Here is a 21,181-nt window from a genome sequence, read left to right as displayed (position 1 = left end):
ATTGCAAAGAGGGCCTTTGGTTTTGATTGTTGTTAATTTGCTTTGGTGGAGAGAGAGAGAGAGAGAGTGAGAGAGATGGGGGTGAGAGGTAAGGTGAGAATGTCAGTGTCAGTGGTGAAGGCGGCGATGAAGGAAATGAGACGGAGCGTGACGTACATGCCTCGACCGGGGGACGGAACGCCGCGGGGGGTGACGCTGATACCGGGGGACGGAATTGGGCCTCTGGTGACGAACGCGGTGGAGCAGGTGATGGAGGCCATGCACGCGCCGGTTTACTTCGAGAAGTACGAGGTGCACGGGGACATGAGGCGTGTGCCGGAGGAGGTTCTGGATTCGATTCGGAAGAACAAGGTGTGCCTGAAGGGTGGTTTGAGGACTCCGGTGGGTGGGGGAGTAAGCTCCCTCAACGTTCAGCTCAGAAATGACCTCGATCTCTACGCTTCCCTCGTCAATTGCTTCAACCTCCCCGGCTTGCCCACCCGTCACGATAACGTCGACATCGTTGTCATTCGTGAGAACACCGAGGGAGAGTACGCAGGTCTCGAGCACGAGGTTGTTCCCGGCGTTGTCGAGAGCCTCAAGGTCAAATCAAACTTCTCTCTCCACTCTTTGAATTTACCATTATCATCCACATTCTGATTCTGATTCTGATTCTAAGCTTAGGTTATGTCCAAGTTCTGTTCCGAACGTATTGCAAAATATGCCTTCGAGTATGCATACCTAAACAACAGGAAGAATGTCACCGCCGTCCATAAAGCCAACATCATGAAACTCGCTGATGGTCTCTTCCTAGAATCTTGCCGACAAGTTGCAACAAAATATCCTGGTATCAAGTACAGCGAGATCATTGTGGATAACTGCTGTATGCAACTTGTCTCCAAACCCGAGCAGTTCGATGTTATGGTTAGTTCCAAGTGAATAATACTACTATAGAGCAGTACTTTCTAAGCCATTCTAAATCTTGAAATCTTGATCCCATTTTATCTTAGGTGACTCCTAATCTGTATGGAAATCTAGTGGCAAATACGGCAGCTGGAATTGCTGGAGGCACTGGTGTAATGCCTGGAGGTAATTGAATGCTTTCAATGAGTATTAATGTTTATATGGTTAGAAGAGAAAGAAGAAGAAAGAAGTGAGTGTTTGAGTGTGTAGGAAACGTTGGGGCTGATCATGCTGTGTTTGAGCAAGGAGCTTCAGCTGGAAATGTTGGAAAGGAAAAGATCTTGGAGCAGAAAAAGGCAAATCCTGTTGCGCTGCTTCTCTCCTCTGCCATGATGCTGAGGCATCTTCAGTTTCCTTCATTTGCTGACCGACTCGAGACTGCTGTAAAGCGCGTGATTTCGGAGGGGAAGCACATGACTAAAGATCTTGGTGGAGTCAGCACCACGCAGCAGGTTGTTGACGCTGTCATCGCCAACCTCAACTAGACCACACCCATCCTTCATCTTCCTCTCTTCAGCCGGTTTCTGTAATACAAGTTAAATTTCTTTTTCTGTTTTTCACCATGGTTGAGGGTTAACTTACTTCCCCCACCCTCTGTTACTCGAAGAATAATTTGAAGCCCACCTTATATGGATACTTGTCATGTCACGTTGTTTGCTCAATCAACCAAATATGTGCATTTTTTGTAACACATTCACTGTTCCCCGTCTATTGCTTCCGACCAATTTGTGAGCCAACTGAAAGAATATTGGATTAACATTCGGTGAATAATCAAAGAGTACACTCAAGAATCGCATTTGACTGCAATGCGACAAGTCTCAAGTTTCATGACTTTGATTCCACCTAATGAAATTCGTCCTTTGTCATCCTCTCAAATGTCAAGTGAAGAGAATAAAACTGGGTATTTAATACAGATGATCTTAGTCCGGACAACTATGCTTACAACGAAATAAGAACAAATGCGATTAGATAGTGAAAATTATGCAGTTTCGTTTGACACACTCCATGGCTGATCGCAGATGAAGCATACCTTAGATTGATGTAGAACGTGGCTTTCAACTGAAAACAAGTACGGAAAAGTCGTGTCTATAACCGGGACATCTGCTTATCTATATAACATTTGACAAAAATAAAGATGTACCTTGCATGCGTTTTTGGGTTTGGCAGTGGAAAATACTGAACTGAACCATTTTCCTTTACACGGTAAACAATGACTGCGAAAACTGTACTCAACAGAGAGTTCTCGTATCTATATATGACTAATTTCATTGCGATAACATACATAGTGCTTCTTAAACTACCTATTCTCTACACGGGTACAGCGGAAAATCCCTTTATATGTTAACATCTCAATATAATAACCTACGGAGAAATTCGTCTTCAAAATGTCACATCCAGTGTGTCATCCATATCCTCCATGTTAAGACTTATGAGACCACCTGCAAACATGAGTTACAATATTAAGATAAAGTAGAATGAATATCCATCCAGAATGTTAAGATAAAAATATCACAAAATATTAATCTAAAAAGATCAAATTATAAATTACAATCTGTTTTCCTCAATATCTGAGTAAAGCTATGAAGAAAGTCGTAGTTCACCAATAAACTCACTAAGAAGCAAAATTTAATTCTTCATAAATGGGCTTACTGCCATGATCATGCTGTCTAATATTATCTTTTGCTCTTTCCGGTGACATTATGAAACGGAACAATAGGCTATATCGACATCCTCGTACACTTTGCAATTTACTGTCAAAATCATTTTCAATCAGATCAAAAGTCATCTTGAAACATTTAAAATGAAGATTAACTAAAGCTCTCTATTTGATAGAGACAAAAGAAATAAATGGAGTAGAAAATAAATATGAAATGAGTGAAAAGAGAAGGTATGTAATTAAAAAAGAGTGAAAAGAGAAGGTATGTAATTAAAAAAAAGTGAAAAGGGAGATTTTTTTCAATTAACTATTGATAATATTATTTTCTTGAGTATTCATTAGTATTGCAATAAAGAGCACCATTGGTCTTAAAATCCCCAACTTCCACCACCAAAATATTTTCTGGTCACATTGTAATCGCAAATCAAGCCTATTGCCTAAAACACTTCTATTTCATGCGACCATCTTAAACCCTGTGTGTATACCCTTCAACCTCTGCAACTTCTCATAACTTTGTAAGCTAGATCCAATAATCTTGAACCGCACAACTTGTGGTACGATGTAGTCCCCAACTTAGATCCCGAAAACAATACTAGCTTGCTCACACCTTGTTGCACTAACATTTAATACACTCCATCAAGGAAAAAAAATTCAAGAGATAAACAAAACCAAGGCCGAAAAGGTACAAATAAAAACAATATTATTTTCATAATTACAGAAAAAATAAACCCCTGCAATGATTTTAACTATATTTCACTCGATCAAAAAGAAAATACATGTTGGGAATTGTAGAAATAGACACTAACCTCTACAATTTGTAAATCCCTGTGTAGAAACCACCAAGGACCATTCTTTGAGAGACATCTGAAAATGTACAAAAAAGCACAAACGATTCAACCAAAAAGGAAAAAAAATTGAAAGCACAACCAGACAATTCAATAGAAGAGCCACACTACATAGCATCAGTAAATCGACTGAAAGGACAGGTTGATACACTCAATTACTCTATTTCATACTGTCAGCAAACACTTCAGAATTTCACCTGAAGATATAATAAGCCATGTAAAAATGTGAACTTTAGACACTGATTTTCAAACAGCAATTTAACTAATGATATTAAAGCCACGTCACTTATACGCTATTCCACAATGAAACTATAATAGTATAGTATGCTCAATCATGCATACTTCTTTCATATATATATCATTAGATCCATGGGTTATTATCGTTAGCCCAAGATTTATTGGAAAATATTATAATCAAAGAAGGATACATAGTACTGTGAAAATTAAAGTAGCCATCTAGACATCTACAAAGAGTGAGCAAACTATTTTTATTTTAACAAGATAGAAACATTATGCAACATTTTTTCCCAACATACACATACAGATTAATGTGCCATTTTACCTGACAGCGCCAGCTACTGCACGAAGAGCCATGAAGAGAACTAAGCCCAGCCATACGCCCTGGAGGCCAAAAAGTGGAGGTGCAAACAACAAAAATGCAGAAGAGACTGCTCCCACAAACATCTACGAAGCAATTACCAAAAAGGTTAACCACAAGAAGCATATGTACCACAAAAGATACATCATAACAAATTCAGACTTACCATGGAGAAAGCAGCATATCGGAAATCAGAAACACCATAATGGAGACCGTCAAAAATATATGCCAGTGCATTAAATGGTTGAGAAACACTGACAAACTAGCAACAATCATAGATAACAGTGGAATTACTAGGCAGACACAGACAAATGCAAACAAATACTGACAAATCAATCAGCAGCAACATACTTACCAACACTAATGATCTGACCACCTGCAAGACTTCAGAGTCCTGAGTAAAAATGATAGCTAGAGAACCAAACGATGCACCCAGAATTGCAGTCAAGCAAATACCCATTACCAGTCCAATCTGGAAAGTCATAACAGGTTCTCAGATAATTCATAAAACCTCCTTGTATGACATAGTTAAAAAACTATAGCTCAACAAAAATCTGAAAACAACTAATGAATGAAAGCCATTAACGGCTCAAAACTCAATGGGTAAAAAATAATTAACGCTTACCCTTAATACAAAACTCGTAATCTCCTTCACAACTTTGTATTCATGTTTGGATACAGAACTTGCAATAAGGGCCTATAAATAATAATACAAAACATAAAAGTATAAGAAAAAAGGGCATATACAACAAGAAGACAGTATTGAATTTAACATAATTGAAGACTTTAAAATGTAAAAAGGTGTCAAAGTCAAACAAACTGAAAATTTTCCCAAGAAGTTCAGCAAAAGCTGTCTAATTAACACCCCATTTGGTAGAGAGGATGAAAATAACATTGGGTGCTTGGCCGGAGAGGAAAAGAAAATAAATCATTTTAAAAAATGTTAAGACCCACTGTACTATTTCTTACCTATTTCTACTCTCTCTATCTCTTCTCATCAATCAAACACCTTAAATTTTTCATCTATTTCCACTCTAGAAACTTATTTTCATCCAGAATATTATTTCCTCTCTCTACAAACAAAGGGCAAGAGTTATGACTACAGCAGAATTATGTTGGCTTAATTTGTTTCATTATAGTCTAGCTCTGTTGGCTTAACTTGATTCATTGCAAGACAGCATAGTATTATTACTGGATCAAAAGAAATTTAAGAAGTCGTACTACAAGGAAAAAAATGTTAAAATGATTCATTTACCTGACCAGATGTAGCCAACGCATCTGTAAGAAGGGAAACGGCCAACCACACTTGCATACATATCTGATGTGCAGCCATAGCTACTGGACCATGTCGAGCAGCCATTGATGTCCCCAATGTGATGGTTGAAAGAACAGCAAGTGTTCTTCCAAGAAGGAAACCACCTGTGGCAGCCCACAGATCAAAACTAAAACAACTAAATTAACCTAACAGAAAGCTAAATAATATACAGAGTAAAACACAAACAAGAAATGTGCCCCTGCCATTATAGTTAAACCACCGTTTGAGGAATATAAAATCATTTTAAGAAGAAGGTGAAACACGTTCTTTCATCTCAGGGTTTAGTAACACATAATAATGAAACAGAGACAAGCAAGAAATAGACAAATCCTCACCAGATTTAATATAACTGCCAAATTGCAGGTTTCCCAACTTTGGAGGTAGTAACTCAGCTCGTTCATTCAGAAACCAGATCATCAACACGGTCCCAATATATCTGCGGTATTAAAATTCCATCATAATTAGGATTAAACCCAATCAAGAAATAGAAGGAAAAAATAATGTTTTTGAAAAGGAATTACTGAGAGATAACTGTGGAAATGGCTGCACCAGTTACACCCAACCGAAAGTAATACATGAGTAAGGGACATAAGAAGACAGATGAAAAGTTGCCAATGCCTGCAATTTCATAGAGAAATTAGCACAAACTTACAACAGTATAATGAAAAATATTTTAAATTTTGAAAGAACATAAAACAAAGAAGAACACTTAAGGTATCAAAATCTAAACTTAATTTTCAAGATTAAATTACAGTGATAATTTTGTTTACTAATTACAGTTGCATGTACCCTGATAAATGTTGGGGGAATTATCCTTAACAAAACAGCAAGGGCAATATCCAGTTTAAAAGCTGTAAGCATAACTTCTGTTAGCATCACTAGGTGAACTTAATGCATTAATTTAGATGGAGTTCTGTGATCTAAACAAACATGCTGTAATTCAATCGAACATAGTGTTGACATCTTGTCAAATCATGGTTCCAATCATTTACAAACAATTCACTATTAGCGGCCAACTTTCCCAATAGATTGTCATTAACCTCTCATTTGATAGAAAATATCTTTTTCTTGTCACTCCTTAAAACCACACGCAAGGCATTTGCAATAGAAAACAGCAGATAGTAAGGCCACAATACTGACCGTAAGCACGGAGCTCATGAGAAAATTCAAATTAATCAATTTCTCAGGAATCATGACCATGAGAAAGGCCATCAAAAGGCTAAGACAATGTCAAATATTGAAGGAGATTATTGGCGAAGCAAGAGATGGACGCAGTGATGGGAAATTTAATTTTCAGTAATTTATTTGAGCAAGTTAAAATAATGTTCATAATAATGTATTCATGAATTTGCAAGTATAATATCATCCTTCAAAAGGTATCAGAGTACATGCAGAAAAGTACAATAGACAGCAAAAAAAATATAAAACAGTATTGAAAAGGTGAAATTAACAAAGAAACACAAACTTGAGGTGTCAATCACTTGCCTAGACATATAACAGGAGTTTTTGTATCCTTAAAACCACGGAAAATGCCTTGAAGAGCCAAAGAAAGTACAACTGCGGGAGCACCAACAGCTCTTAAAGAGAGAAATTGTCGTGCAGGAGCAAAAGTTGGATTTTGCTGTTGAAAAAAAATTATTCAAAAAGGAGATTATAACTCACATGCTTTGACAATAGTAATAAGCACTACAAAATGTATCCCAAGTTTAACTGCGTACAATAAATAAATGCATAAACTGGAGTCAATGATACGGTGGAGTGTGTGTTGAGCTGAAAACATACCGTTGGCAGACCGATTAAATGTAGAAACGCTCCAGCTCCCAGGTACAGAGCCAGAGCCTCAAAAATGCCAAGCCCGAGTGCTAATAGCAAAGCAGTGGAGACAGAGGATAGCTGTTTTCTCTGGGGAACTGTTTTCAAAGGTTTACCGTTGCCAGTATTTTCTGGAGCACCCTGATCTGTTGTGAAATTAACGCATTAGACAATGATGTGAGTGAATGAATACACTGATAAAGTTGGAGAGGTAAAATAGAATCAACCTGAATCAGAATGTTGAGTAGAGGCAGCCTTGGCCATGTCCTCGGCAACAAAGGAGGTGGCGACGCTTAGAAGGGGAATGTTAAAAAGCTTAGAAATGATGTTGAAGATGGATACGGAAACGCCGGCAGAAGCCAATTCGACGGTGCCTGAGAAAGCAATAATAGATAACATAACACAGAAGGGGGGTGATGAAAAAGTAGTGGAATAGGAATTGGGAGGGAAAGGTGCAAACCGAGTCGACCAATGTAGGCGGTTTCCATCAGCTGAGACAAGGGGTCAATTGCCTGACCGGCAAGCGCAGGCACAGCCAGCAACAGAAGCTCTCGTTTGACATCCACATAGGGTTTTTCATTTTGAACGAGTGGCAACTCACTGCGAAGGAATTGAAGATGCAATTATGGCGTTTGTTGTTGAAGAAGGAGCATGCATGGAGAGGAAAAGAAGAGCGAACTTACACGGAGGAGGGATTGGGGTGAAGCTGATGATCCTCGTCGGCGTGTTGGTGTTCGGAGGTGAAGTGAGGGAGGGAAGAGGATTTGGCGCGAAGCGTTATGAGCGGCGATGAGAGGCTTTGCGATTGGCGCAGAAAGCGAGGGCAATAACCGTAACAGATATGGTTGCGCTTGAATAGGAAGGGTCTTCTTCTGGAAAAGCCCTGGTGTTGAGAGACTGAAGAAGAGGAAGTGAAATGGATTGCTTCCATGACCGTCACCGTCACCGCCACCGTACCGCCACCACCACCACCTGCACCTAATTCAAATCCAGAAAATTCAGTTCAACGCATCTCAATTAATTAATAAATAATGATTATAAAATTATAAAACTCCATGAAAACCTGCAATGCGACCCACAGAATGTATAGGTAACGCCGCCAGAAAACCTCTCTGTCGCTCTCTCTCACCGCTGTGTATGGCCTTTTGCACTACACAAACACTCACATTATCTCTCTCTGCACATCTTTCTAGATCCCTCGAACGTTTTAAACATTTTCAGGGCTACACGCCAATCCCATCAATGCATTTTCTTCTTCTTTTATAAATTCAATCAATTTTTAATCATAGATTTATTTTTTCTCAGTTTTCTAAAATTATAGTTTACTATTAATATATTATGATTTTTTTAATTGTTTACGGAAAATATTATAGGTTTATAAGTGGTGAAAATATCAATAATTTATTTATCTAATATATGAACATGAAGTTATTAAAGTTATCTATACAAACACGGATACTAATATGATGGAAATCGGATCTATCCTTATTTTTTAATCATAGGATAAGTTTATACAATAAATTTAAATTTTTAAAAAATTAATGTGACGTTCAAGTTTCACAGATAATTTTAAATACATATTGTTCTAGAAAATATTGTAACACTTTTTATCATTATTTATATAAATTTTATTTATTTTTATTTTTGTTATTTGCTTTTAATCAATAATAATATTTTGTGTTGATAACTATAAATCATCAAATTTAATAGTTGACAATGTAGGTTAATTAAAATAAATTCTGTAATTAGGATGGATTTGAAATAATTTATTTGTATTTATTTTATGACATAAAAATTCACATAGTAGAAGAGAGAATTTGTAAAATTAACTTTTACTCTTTATTAGTGGAAACACTCTTCAAAAAAACAACTTTGTCTACTGCATGCAAATTCAGGTCTGGAGGAAGTGGTGGGTATAAGTTGAACCAAAATTCTGTTAGCTCAATAACTGACCTATCAAGAAAAAAAATCATTACAGCACATAGTTTATAGTGCAAATCTCACTTCATTGTTAGTTTTTTCGTGTGTATCAGCATTTTCTTTACTTTTATTATTATTATTAATATATGTATATTATGTATGTATTAGTATCTTATAAATATTAAATGTGGCTAAAAGTAAAAATAAGATAGAAACAATTTTTTCTCATCATCTATTAGTTTCAACATAAAATTTTAATAATTAAGTTAGAAGGTAAAATACTAATTTTGACTTGATATAAAACTAAAAAAAAAGAATATAATAATAATAAAAAAAAGAATAAGATGAGAAACTCCATTAGCAAATTCTAAAAAAAATATTTTCTAATTATTTTCCTAACGCGTATGTCCTCCTCGTCGACATCCAAATCAACAATCAACAATGACATCAAGATAACATGTGTAAAAATCTGAATGTTATGTATTTAAGTAACAATTTGGGATATTATGATTCTCTATTTTCTTCCTCTTATGTCTTCATTGTACGAAAATGAAAAGCAGATTTAAAGAAATAAAAACGAGAAACATTAACAATTAAGCAAAAGACTAACTTGGGGTGTGTGCTCTTATTCTGGATATTGTCCTGAAGAATGAATATTTTTTTATCGGATATCTCTTTTTATCGGATGGAAGTGATATGGAGAGAGAGAGAGAGAGAAATAAGAAAGTGGATTATGAGGAGTGTGTGTTGTGCTTAGAAATGTACATTGGGACAAAAAAGAAATGTGTGAAATGAAAAACTATGTTAAGAGTATGTACATGAGACACATAGAGATCATGAGAGTTATCTTATTGGTTCTAAGATATTTGAGAAAGAATAAGAGAGATAAAATCATAAATAGCAAAGAGAGAAAAAAGGTAATCAAAATCCTAAAATTTCAAATTAAGAAAAAACCGTGAAAACTGAGAAAATAGATATATTTTCAAAAAATTAAATTCAAAACTGTTACTTCAAAGTCTCCATATAACTGTTTTAATATTTACAAAATTACAAAATAAATAAAATAAAACATTAATATAAAAATAAAATTAATATATTTCAAAAAGAGTAGGTATTGATAAATTTTTTTCATCTTATTTCAATAATATCTTCAAAATAGCTTATGAAACTAGTTTTCAATTTATATATAAAATCAATTTAATTATGCTTTCTCTTTAGTTTAGAGTTTACAAATAAGTGTCTATATGATAAACACTTATTTAATGTGTTTGTTATGATAAAATTTGATTTATAATCTTTAATTGTTTGGTTCTTCAACTCTGAAATGACAATAAAAAATCAAAGTAAAGATGTTTTTCTTTTAAATAAAGATATTATAAAAAAAATTGTTCAAAAGCATTAAATTGATATTATAAATATTTAAAAAAAATTACCACTTTTAAAAAAGGTCTATACTAAGCCCAGGTTTGGTATAACCTGTTTTTTAGTAAATAACGGTTTATTTATCAAAATATCTTCCTAAGAGATGGGAAAAAATTAAACGTATGACTTGCGGTTAGGTTGACTAATTTTTTTTTACCATATTTTAGTGTATTTCATGAATTAGTTATAAACATTACTATTTCTATTAATCATGTATTTTTTTTAGAATCGTGTATTTTAAAATAGAAATGAAGCTATTACTTTTGTTCGTTGCTTTCAAAACGTATAATATAACATTAAATTTTTAAAAAAATAAGAAAAGCCATCGTATCTTTCGATTTGTTTTATAGTATACAACTAAAAGATTATTGTTCTACTATTATTAAAAATGAATTCAAATATTTAAAGCTTTAGAGAGGGGGAAAATTTGTGAGAAATTGTTTATACGACATAAATAAATATGAAACATGTATTTTACTAATAGTTAAAATTAAATTTAAATATGCTTTTAGTTGTTGTAAAAAGAAATATCTAATTATAAATACAATTTACACAATACACAGTATCCACTAAAAAATTAGAAATATAATAATATTTTCATCTTTCTCCTTTTGTTATCACTTTTCACTCGTTCCATTTTATTTTCCATAGATATGATAGCTTCTTCTTCAACTCCTTTTTTGTTAAAGATTTTGTCTCCAATTTTTGTTTGGTAAAGAAAAATGAAACGCATATGAAGAGCGACCAAATTTTTTTATGGGATTTCAAAAATAAGTAGTAACTAATAAAGTTAGGGTTCAGAAAGAATAATATGTGCCTTAAATGTTCATCAATCAATATAAGTGGTTGTTACGTGTTGGCAATGGCCACGTATACGTTAAGAAACCAGTTTCTTTTCGGTGGTCATATTACAGAAGAAAATAAGTGTTAGCATAAATATATGTATCCGAGACTAATATTTATATGACATTTGTAGTATACGTATCGGTAAAGTGTATAATTTAAAAAAAATTGTTGAATTTTTGACAATTTCAGTCTGTTTTAACGTAATTTTAAAAATGAAAAATACATTAATTTTCTAAAAACTCAAATACATTGTATAAATTTTAGTTATGATTATAAAAATAAGGAACGAAAATTTTTAAATCAGTGATGAAAAACATCTTTTTGCTAAAATAAAATGGAACATACTTGTGCAGATAAATCTTTATTATCAATTTATATAATATATAGATTCGTATATTTGTATCTTACATTGTTATTTGTATCTTCTTGTCGTGTTTGTGTCTGTAGTATCTGTGTTCGGGAAGCAACATACATCAGAAAAAATACTACTCAATCTTTATTATTAATTTATATGATTCGTAAATATATAATTACATATAGTATCTTACATTATTATGTGTATTTTTTTTGTGTATGTGTCCGTGGGAATTTTCTGTTCGTGTGAGTGTGCTACGTAAATTAGAAGTAGTAGTCTCTAACAATGGTGAGGTAGAAAGGTATGGGTAGAGAAAAGGAAGAAAGTGTTGAAGAAAGGCATAAGAGAGTTGAGAGTTGTAACAAACAATGAAACAGTTTTAATCTAACAGACTCTGAATTCTTAATTTAGGTGGGTTGATTGGGTAGAGTGAGTGAGGCATCCAACAAACTTGATACGCACGAAATAAGAATCGAAATGGAGATTGAAATTGCGATTTGGTGATAGAAATTGTGATTTGGTGTGAGAGAGTGAAATTTGATTTGTTGGGAGGTAGAAGAGAGAGAAAGTAGGCGTTGTTTTTTTGTTCAAAGGTCCTCTTCTCCTCTCTAACTTCTTCCTTCTATTCTTCAGAGCAAACACAAGAAAAGGTCACAAAATGGAAAACGGGAGAAACGGCGTCGTTCCTGCAAACGCGCTTCTTCTTCCTCCTCCTCCGGCCAACAAATAGCACCGCCGCATTGAGTTCGAAAATTCTGGTGTGATGGAAAGAAAAAAGCATCTCACAACGCGCGCAGACAAATCCAGAATCATTGGACTCCTCATTGCCAGCGTCCTCCGAAGTCGCTTCCCCCACCGCACTCTCATTTCCGCCATCTCCGCTTCCCTTCTCCTGCTCTTCGCCCTATTCTCTGTGTTCGTTCCCTCGCCGGTAAATGCAGAACCGCACTCTGTTTCACTGCTCTCTTCTTTTCTTCTTCCACTAAATTCAATCCTCCTTTCTTCCTTGCGCTCCATGCTGCTCTGTGTTAGACTCCGCCTCACGCTCACAATAACGTCCAAGTCCGATCACTACTGGATGCTCATCAGGATTCCGTGTTCGGTGTTCCGGTAAGCTATATATGAAACCGAACTCCATTTTTGCATTTTCATTTTACTCTGTTTTTTTTTTTAATTTCTGTGCTGTTTGGACTTGGAAGGCGAGTGGAGGAAGTTGCAGTCATGATTTATGGAGTTCAACGCAGTCACGCCTTTTCTCTGGTTGCAGTAACTCCGGTGACAATTTCGCAAGTAAAGCCAATCCCTATCACCGCAACCAATTTATGCATTTGCTTTTGTAGTTCAAGTTAAACAAAACTTGTTCATTCGTGTTTCGATGGACGTGCAATTTGACTGCGAAAATACGTATTTCTTGCACTTGCAGAGGCTAATGTGAAAACTGATCCAGATCGGTACCTGTTAATTGCCACTAGTGGAGGTTTAAATCAACAGAGAACAGGGGTAGGCAAGCTCCTTCACCAACTAACAACTAGAGTGCAATATTATGTTTAGGGTTGTCTTAATATCACTTCATATGCACTCCTTTTAATCAAATAAAAATTCAAAGAGGAAAACGCATTCGATTCACTCCTTTCTGCATGCAACCATCACTATTGCATGACCATGAATGGTTTGATAAACGGGTTTTGTCTGGGCTGCCCAGTTTCACGAGTGGTTTGAGGATATACTGAATCGAGCCACTTGGTGGTGTTCAAATGCTGCTTGTGGCTGCAGATAATCGATGCTGTCGTGGCTGCATATCTTATGAATGCTACACTTGTCGTTCCAGAGTTGGATCATGCATCTTTCTGGAAAGACACCAGGTCTGTCTTTGCGTTGCACTTGCACTTCTATCACTCATCTCTTCATCGTGTGTGATAGTGAGCAAAATTAATCGTCTTTTCACCTCTTAATTTGCAATGGACTAAGTGCTATTTTTGCAGCAACTTTTCTGAACTATTTGATACAGACTGGTTTATAACATTTCTGCGGAATGACGTGAGCGTTGTAAAATACCTTCCGAATTTGGACGGGAAGTTCGTGGCTCCATATACGCTTCGTGTTCCAAGGAAATGCACCCCCAAGTGCTACGAGGATCGTGTTTTACCCATGCTGGTCAGGAAGCGAGTAAGTCTTGTTTTAAAATCTTCAGTTAACAGCTGTATATCTTCATCAAAATTATTTGCACGCCTTTCTCCAATTAAAATCTGGCATTTAAGTTTTACTCTTATGATGTAAACCAGTCTGTATCAAATATTTTTTTCCCTAAATTGTGTCAAAAGTATAATTTGCCATTATTGTATTTGTGATTCAAACATCTCTCATCCATCATTAATGTACTGTCATCGTTTTTCCTCCCCTGTTTTGAGCCTAACTAGCTAGTCATCTGATGTTGTATGCTCTTTTGTTTTTGCTCTTTATGTTATTTATACGCTTCTTTTATGGAACATAGTCTGTTAAATTTATAACTTCATATACACATTCAATAGTATAAATTTTTCAAGTTGCTAGTTTTGGGAACTTTTTCTCTTAAAAACTGAAATCTTGGTTTCTTTTCGTCAATAAAATTTCCGGGGACAAAGTAGTTTTCTATTTTGATGTTGTATGATTTGCCTCAATTATTATTATTTTTTATTATCAACTAGTGCATGTTTGGTTGATTATATATATATATATATATATAATATTGGAAACTAATTGCCTTTTTTGAAAAATAATCAGAGAGATGTAAATAAATATATTTAAAAATAATTTCATTTAAACATGCGGACTGCTGTACTGAATGTTGCGTGACTTTTACCGTGGAACAAAAATAGTAAATTATCCTGAAAAGGGACATTGGACAGATTCTTTTTAAATTCATATACAAACATACAAATTCAAAAATATTCAAGAGGAAAATATTTTATTTACAAATATAAAAATGATATTAGTTTTGATTAAAGAAAAAATAATATTATAAAAGCATGCATAATTTATTAAAAAATTATAGTAGAACTTTAAAAGAATAAGTGTTGAGAATGATGTTACTTTTGAAGATAGGGTGTACTGAAAGGTTTTTAAGTGAGTTTTTTTTTATCGACTATATAGATGCAAATTAATTGAAAATACATATGGCATTTGACATACTTACGTATAATTGCAACAAAAAAAATTATTAAACATACAGGAATAAGAAAATAAATGAAGAATTGATACATTTGATACATTTATTTCCTAAAAATTTATATAAAAAAAAAAAAACAAAAAGCAACTGATTGTGTTACTCTGAAAAGATTATGTATTGTTCATTATTTTCAATGAAATAACATAAATAAAATCATCGTAGTTAGTGAGCAGTGTTTATTTAGTGAAAATTAGTGAAAAGTGTATGGGAAATATTCCTTTTTTTAATTCTTTTTTCAAAGCTACCACTATGACAATTGCTAATTTTCAATTAATGTAATACGTAAGTTACGGTGTTGTCCTTGATTCCATGAATGACATTTACATGGTGGATACACGCAGGCTGTTCGGCTAACTAAGTTTGACTATAGACTTGCTAATACGTTGGATGAAGATCTACAAAAGCTTAGATGCAGGGTTAATTATCATGCTCTCAAATTTACGGATTCCATTCAGGGGATGGGTCGTTTGTTGGTTGAGCGGATGAGAATGAAAAACAAGCATTTCATTGCTCTACATTTGAGGTAAAATTTATTAATTTTAGCCGAGCTTTATTCCCCGGTTTCTCTCCTTTGCATTTAGTCCCTGAAATGCAATTTGCCGCGTGGAACAGATATGGCGGTCAGAATTTGTGATCATATATTCTTGTAAAAATTAACTCACATTTTGTACTTGAGACGTCCGATCTTTTAATTTTTCTTATCAAAGTTCAATGTCAACTTTGATTTAAACTTATGTTTTATCACAGATTTGAACCAGATATGCTTGCATTCTCTGGTTGCTATTATGGCGGGGGAGAAAAGGAACAAAAAGAACTTGGTGAAATTAGGAAACGGTGGAAAAATCTACATGTAAGGTTTTAGTAGCATCTGAGAAATCAGCTCCACATCTTTTAGCATATATGAAAACTGATATATTTGGAAATGAACAATAGGCAAGCAATCCTGACAAAGTTCGAAGACATGGAAGATGTCCACTCACCCCAGAGGAAGTTGGTCTTATGCTAAGAGCACTTGGTTTTGGAAGTGACATTGACTTGTACGTGGCATCTGGCGAAATATATGGAGGTGAGAAAACGTTAGCTCCCCTCAAAGCTCTTTTTCCAAACTTCCATTCAAAGGAGACCTTAGCTACCAAGGAGGAGTTGGCACAATTTGTGCCATTTTCTTCTCGCATGGCTGCACTAGATTTCATAGTTTGTGACGACAGTGACGTTTTTGTTACAAACAACAACGGCAACATGGCCAAAATTTTAGCTGGAAGAAGGTAAGCTACATCTTTAGTGCCGTGATTAATTTTTTCTGTAACACTAGCTGTACCTGGAAGTAGAAAAGTTGCTTAGTTGGTACAGAAGCATTTTAAATTTAAAAGATTTGAACTACAAACTTAATACATAGCTACTATCTTCCAAAGTAATTGACCATCCAAAGCAATTATGATATTTCGATATTTCTTGATGCTGATAAAGTAAGTTTTTTTACCTAAGCATACTCATTTTCTCTGTTGCAGGAGATACTTTGGTCATAAACCCACCATCCGCCCAAATGCAAAGAAGTTGAACCAGTTATTCATGAAGAAAAATAGTATGACATGGGAGGAATTTGCCTCTCGAGTTCGAACTTTCCAGGTAGGCTTTATTGGAGAACCAAATGAGTTGAGACCTGGCAGTGGTGAGTTTCACGAGAATCCATCATCTTGCATATGTCAAAACTCATCATCGGAGTCAGGGGTAGAAACTGGGGGAATTTCCTATCCCCAGAATCAAACACCTGATAACTACGAAAGCAATAAGACAAAAAACTGGGCTGAAGAGCAGTTTACAGAGGAAGAGGTGGAGTGGTCCGAGGGAGAATGTTTGCACAGTAAGAAACAGAGTAGGCTGAAAGAAACTAAACTTGATTCATTTCCTCTTCTAATTAGTGCGGATCAAGCTGAATTGCAAGAATTCTTCTCTGATTAGATAAAGATTAAATTCCATATCTAACTCTGTTATCAACAACTTTTCCCTGCTTTTCCAGTGATTGTTGTCTGCTTCCACAGATAACTTGAGACATTTTTACATGGAAGGTATTGGAAAATTAATGTTTAGTACATATTCAGGTTTCGTTCAAAAATGTAAACTGTAGCAGTTGTATAGACTATTTTTAGAGTTTGAAGCTTCTATAACTGAAACTTACGGGAGAACTTCACAAGCCATTCTTTTGTTTTCATGTACATTTTGTCCCTTCTTTCTGTTAGTGATCAAACAACTAAATCATACAAGTATATATACACTTCTCTTCAAAATAATGTTAGTGATATAAATGTAAAACAAATCACAAAAGTAATATGTGAAATACAAAAATGGTAAGAATATCTAGTAGGAAATACAAAAAACATCGATTTAAGTATTACATTTGTTTTTTGTCTTCTTCGTGAAATCAAATAGGAGAAATATCTTATTTTTTCGCTGAATGATGTAAAAAGATGAAAATTAAATAAATGGAGAGAAGGTAAATAAAGAATGTTTGAACCATTAAAGACAAAATGACAAACAATAATAGAATTAAATATTAACTCAAAATAATAAAATTATTTGGTTTGTTAAAAAAATCATTTTGGTAAAAGAATATATAAAATAAATTTAATAATTTGGTTTAAATAATTAAAGATCATTGCATGTGCTTTGCACGTGATTCCTGGAAAGTTAACCTCTCTTCTCTCTTTTCCAACCGACCAACCAAAAAGTGAAAAGGCAAGGGAATGAAGAAAAACAATGGTGATAATAATAGGGTTTCCTTAAGTCATAATTGTAAGCATAATCGAAAACCTATTTAAAAGATTTAAAGAGAATGGTATGAAGTGAAAGAATGAGTAGTGAGATGCAATAAAAACTCCAAATTTTTTTTATACAAGTACATTATAATTCTTATATTAAGAATTATATACAAGTATATTTTCCATAAATAAATAGGATTGGAAGAAAAAGGTGAAAAAAGGGAAATAAGAAAAGTGGGTGTGTGATGGTGATTGAGAGCATAATGTGTGTATATTGATTTGCAATTAATTTGGAAGGGTCCAACTCCTAGTGGAACCCTTTCTCTCTCTCTCTCTCTCTGTTATAACTTTTCCACATTCCTATAACAACATTATGATGAGTTGAGGTGAGTGGCTCTCTCATTTCTCATTTCTGATTCTAAAAAGGTTGGTAGGCCTACTCCATTGCATATTCCCCCTCTTCTTCCATCCTCTCTTTACCCCCCTTTTCTCTTATGCTGGCCTTATAATTCACTATGAAAAATGTTGGACTCACTTTGCTTTACTATTGACATTTTTGCCCATACATAATTTGTATTATATAACAATTTTATTTTTAAAGTAAATTTGCAGATAATCACAACAAAACATATTCTACCGGTCGACACCGGACGACCGAAAGGTTTACGTTAAATGACTTAATTAAATAAAGAGCATGGTTACACGTGAAACGAGCAGTTATAACTTTCGCTGAATAAGTCAAGCACGTCCTCTGGAACACTCTCTGGATTTTAGGAAACCATCAAGCACGACCCAGAGACCACTAAGCATGTCTCTAGTCATCAGTTGTTTGGCCCACATGGTCAAGGCCTAAGTCAACCTACTAAAGGGACTTCTGAAATGGGGAAAATGTACGTTTTTCATAATATCAGAGAATTCTCATTGAACACCATCGTTGACTTGAGCGTCGGAGTGCAATCACATGTACCTCCACCGGCCGGGGCACGCGAAGAGAAAATAAAACTTGAAAAATAGGACAGCCAAGAGTGAGGTAAACATCGTGTATCGACGTGGATCAACATTACTCAGTCCCAATATCCATACAGGTACACATACATCTTGAAATTGATTTATAGATTTTTTATATCTAAAAGTTATAGAACAATCAAACGTCTATTAATAAAAGCATATATCGAAAGATCGCCGATATATATGATTTTTGTGTTTATAATTAGTTTGTACGTGTTTCATACTTAATTACGTGATTATCTTGCATAGTAAAAACAATATTTCTAGAATTTAAGATTTAGTATTATTTATGTATTGGTTAGGCATAAAGAAGGGATAATTTGGACATAAATTATAAGTGTAATTTTTTCTTTATTCTTATCGTACCAAAAAAAGAGGTAGCAATTAATGCGGTGAGTTTATTGGTGAATAATGGAAAATAGAGAAAACAAAAGTGGAACTGTAGCAATAATTAGGTAAACAGGGATTTGGGTATGATTGGTAAATGCAAGAAAAAGAAAGGTCTCCAATGAAAAAGTGAATAATGATAAAAATAAATGATTGGATTATTAGAGGTACCATATTGCAAAAATACTTTATAAGCATAATCATTCCTTTCTTTGGACCACCCACTTTCAAATCAAATCAATAGCCTCATTATTTAATTTCACATTCTCAAAAAAATCAAAATAACAACTACAAAATTATATTATTATTTACAAAATGTCTTCCAAATATCAAATACTCTGATTATAACTAAGGATAAATAATAGTTTTCCTTAAATATTGTTCAAAATAAAATATAAAAGACTAGTCAAACTAAAATGAACATTAAAACTGTTACAACAATCTTTTAACGTACTAAATGAAAAAAACATTACACATTTTTTTGTGTATTAAATATATTATAGATACGAAATAATAATCATAAAAGTTAATAAATTTATTGTATATAATAATTTGTAACTAAATGAGTATAAAACTCGTATAATTTTTCTTAAGGGTATTACTAGTGTTATTGTTATACGTTAATATACATACATGTATATATACACACGTGTGTGTATTATTTTATCTTGGAGAAGGTTATGATTCTCTTGTCCCTACAATGGGTTACTCTTTGGTCACGAGGAGAATTAAGCTTAAAGTTTCTTTTGATTTGAAGATGGAATTGATTTAATGAATTTGAAGTGAAAATAATGGAGAAATAAACTTATTTAAATTAGAAAAGAGATTGTGAAAATTAAAGAAAAAAAGTTATAAAAATTATGATAGGTATAATTGATAAAATAATTTTTTTAAGTAGATGAAAGTTTAAGATTATAAATTTAAAACTGTTGTTAAAATTAAATTAAAATCAAAGACGATTAATTTTTTTTTGTATAGACAAATTATAATTTATTGAAAAATATTTTACATGGCACATATATTTCACATAAATAAAATTGTTAAATTATTTAATATTTTATTTAAATATAAATATAAATTTTACTCTTTTAATATTTAATTTAAATCTATGTTGTTGTTTTTACACTTCACTCCCTTATTACCTATGATATCTACCAAGTCGCAATCCATCACCAACACCAAACCACCATCTTGATCTTCACTTCAAATGCAGATAACCATTTAGTAAAAATAAGAACATTTAAGTGATTTCACTATGACCGACATGATTTTTCACTCATTTTCTCTTCACAACAATGAGGAACTTCCACCAACATTTCAAGACATTTCATCATAACAAAGGAGTTGGACAGAGGATGTGCGTGCGATGGAGGAGGCGAAGATCGGGATCGATGGAGGGTTGCGTCGACGGTGCGGGGGCACATGATTGTTATAAGGTAATGAAGAGGGGGAAAAACTTATGGTTCTTAGGTGGATAACACATGGACTTAACACGTGAACTCCACCTATGCACAACTATCCCACATTGTGTGCCACATCATTAGAAGTTAACGTAGTTGGTGAAAATTTAACAAAAGGGACCAAATTGCATATTGTTTTAAAAACTTTGGGACAAAATTGATATTTTTTAAAACTACTGTAGTAAATTGAATATTGACCATAAGTATAGGGATCAAAATGATAATTATACCAAATTTAATTTATTAATCTCAAGGACAATTGCAAAAAGAAGGCCAATAGCAATAATAGATAGAACAAGAATGATAATATCACGAACAATAATGGGCAAAAAATAACAGCACCACAATGCTAAACAATAATGACAAAGACATAATATTACAAAAACAACCTTCGAAAAATAAAAAAGACAATACAAATAAAACAATTTTGAGTTTAAAATAAAATCATTTTTAATCTAATTGTCATCATTTATTTTTAATGACAATAATTTTAAGATTAATCATCATCAATTTTATTTTTCGATAACAATTTTAAAATTAATCATTGTTAATTTATAATTTTAATTATAATTTTTAATTAACTATTCTCTCACACTTAATTATAAAAATGTCAATATATTTCTTACCATAATGATTAAAAAAGTCACTAAAAT

At 33.6% G+C, this 21,181-nt stretch overlaps 3 protein-coding genes across 4 annotated transcripts; 2 read left to right on the top strand and 1 right to left on the bottom strand.

The window, feature by feature from the left end:
* Positions 1-75: 75 nt before the first annotated feature.
* Positions 76-1,633, top strand: LOC137824450 (isocitrate dehydrogenase [NAD] regulatory subunit 1, mitochondrial). Its single transcript, XM_068630099.2, has 4 exons — positions 76-582; positions 664-903; positions 990-1,068; positions 1,153-1,633. Exons 1-4 carry the CDS (start codon positions 76-78, stop codon positions 1,425-1,427), a joined length of 1,101 nt encoding a protein of 366 aa, XP_068486200.2. The 3' UTR covers positions 1,428-1,633.
* Positions 1,634-2,119: 486 nt separating this feature from the next.
* LOC137824449 (MATE efflux family protein) lies at positions 2,120-8,361 on the bottom strand. Its single transcript, XM_090293613.1, is given in 16 exon segments — positions 2,120-2,381; positions 3,406-3,421; positions 3,424-3,463; positions 4,007-4,128; positions 4,209-4,304; positions 4,398-4,514; positions 4,668-4,739; positions 5,298-5,461; positions 5,693-5,793; positions 5,879-5,975; positions 6,843-6,978; positions 7,140-7,315; positions 7,397-7,543; positions 7,630-7,769; positions 7,853-8,141; positions 8,233-8,361. Coding segments are annotated over 15 exon segments (1,731 nt in total). The 5' UTR covers positions 8,101-8,141; positions 8,233-8,361; the 3' UTR covers positions 2,120-2,322.
* Positions 8,362-11,932: 3,571 nt separating this feature from the next.
* LOC137824448 (O-fucosyltransferase 6) lies at positions 11,933-17,123 on the top strand. Of its 2 annotated transcripts, XM_068630096.2 has the most exons (10): positions 11,933-12,643; positions 12,745-12,822; positions 12,912-13,002; positions 13,136-13,212; positions 13,486-13,574; positions 13,695-13,878; positions 15,259-15,440; positions 15,665-15,767; positions 15,851-16,182; positions 16,426-17,123. In XM_068630096.2, exons 1-10 carry the CDS (start codon positions 12,476-12,478, stop codon positions 16,874-16,876), a joined length of 1,755 nt encoding a protein of 584 aa, XP_068486197.1. In that variant the 5' UTR covers positions 11,933-12,475; the 3' UTR covers positions 16,877-17,123. The 2 variants fall into 2 exon arrangements, with proteins under 2 accessions (XP_068486197.1, XP_090149738.1); XM_090293612.1 differs by lacking the exon at positions 11,933-12,643 and having other exon boundaries at positions 13,721-13,878.
* Positions 17,124-21,181: the final 4,058 nt, after the last annotated feature.

The sequence above is a fragment of the Phaseolus vulgaris genome, chromosome 8, assembly GCF_051622355.1.
Source record: "Phaseolus vulgaris cultivar YP4 chromosome 8, ASM5162235v1, whole genome shotgun sequence".
In the NCBI taxonomy this organism is placed as follows: Eukaryota; Viridiplantae; Streptophyta; class Magnoliopsida; order Fabales; family Fabaceae; genus Phaseolus; species Phaseolus vulgaris.
The sequence above is the reverse complement of the archived record's forward strand: the minus strand, read 5'-3'. Positions and strand labels throughout refer to the sequence as shown.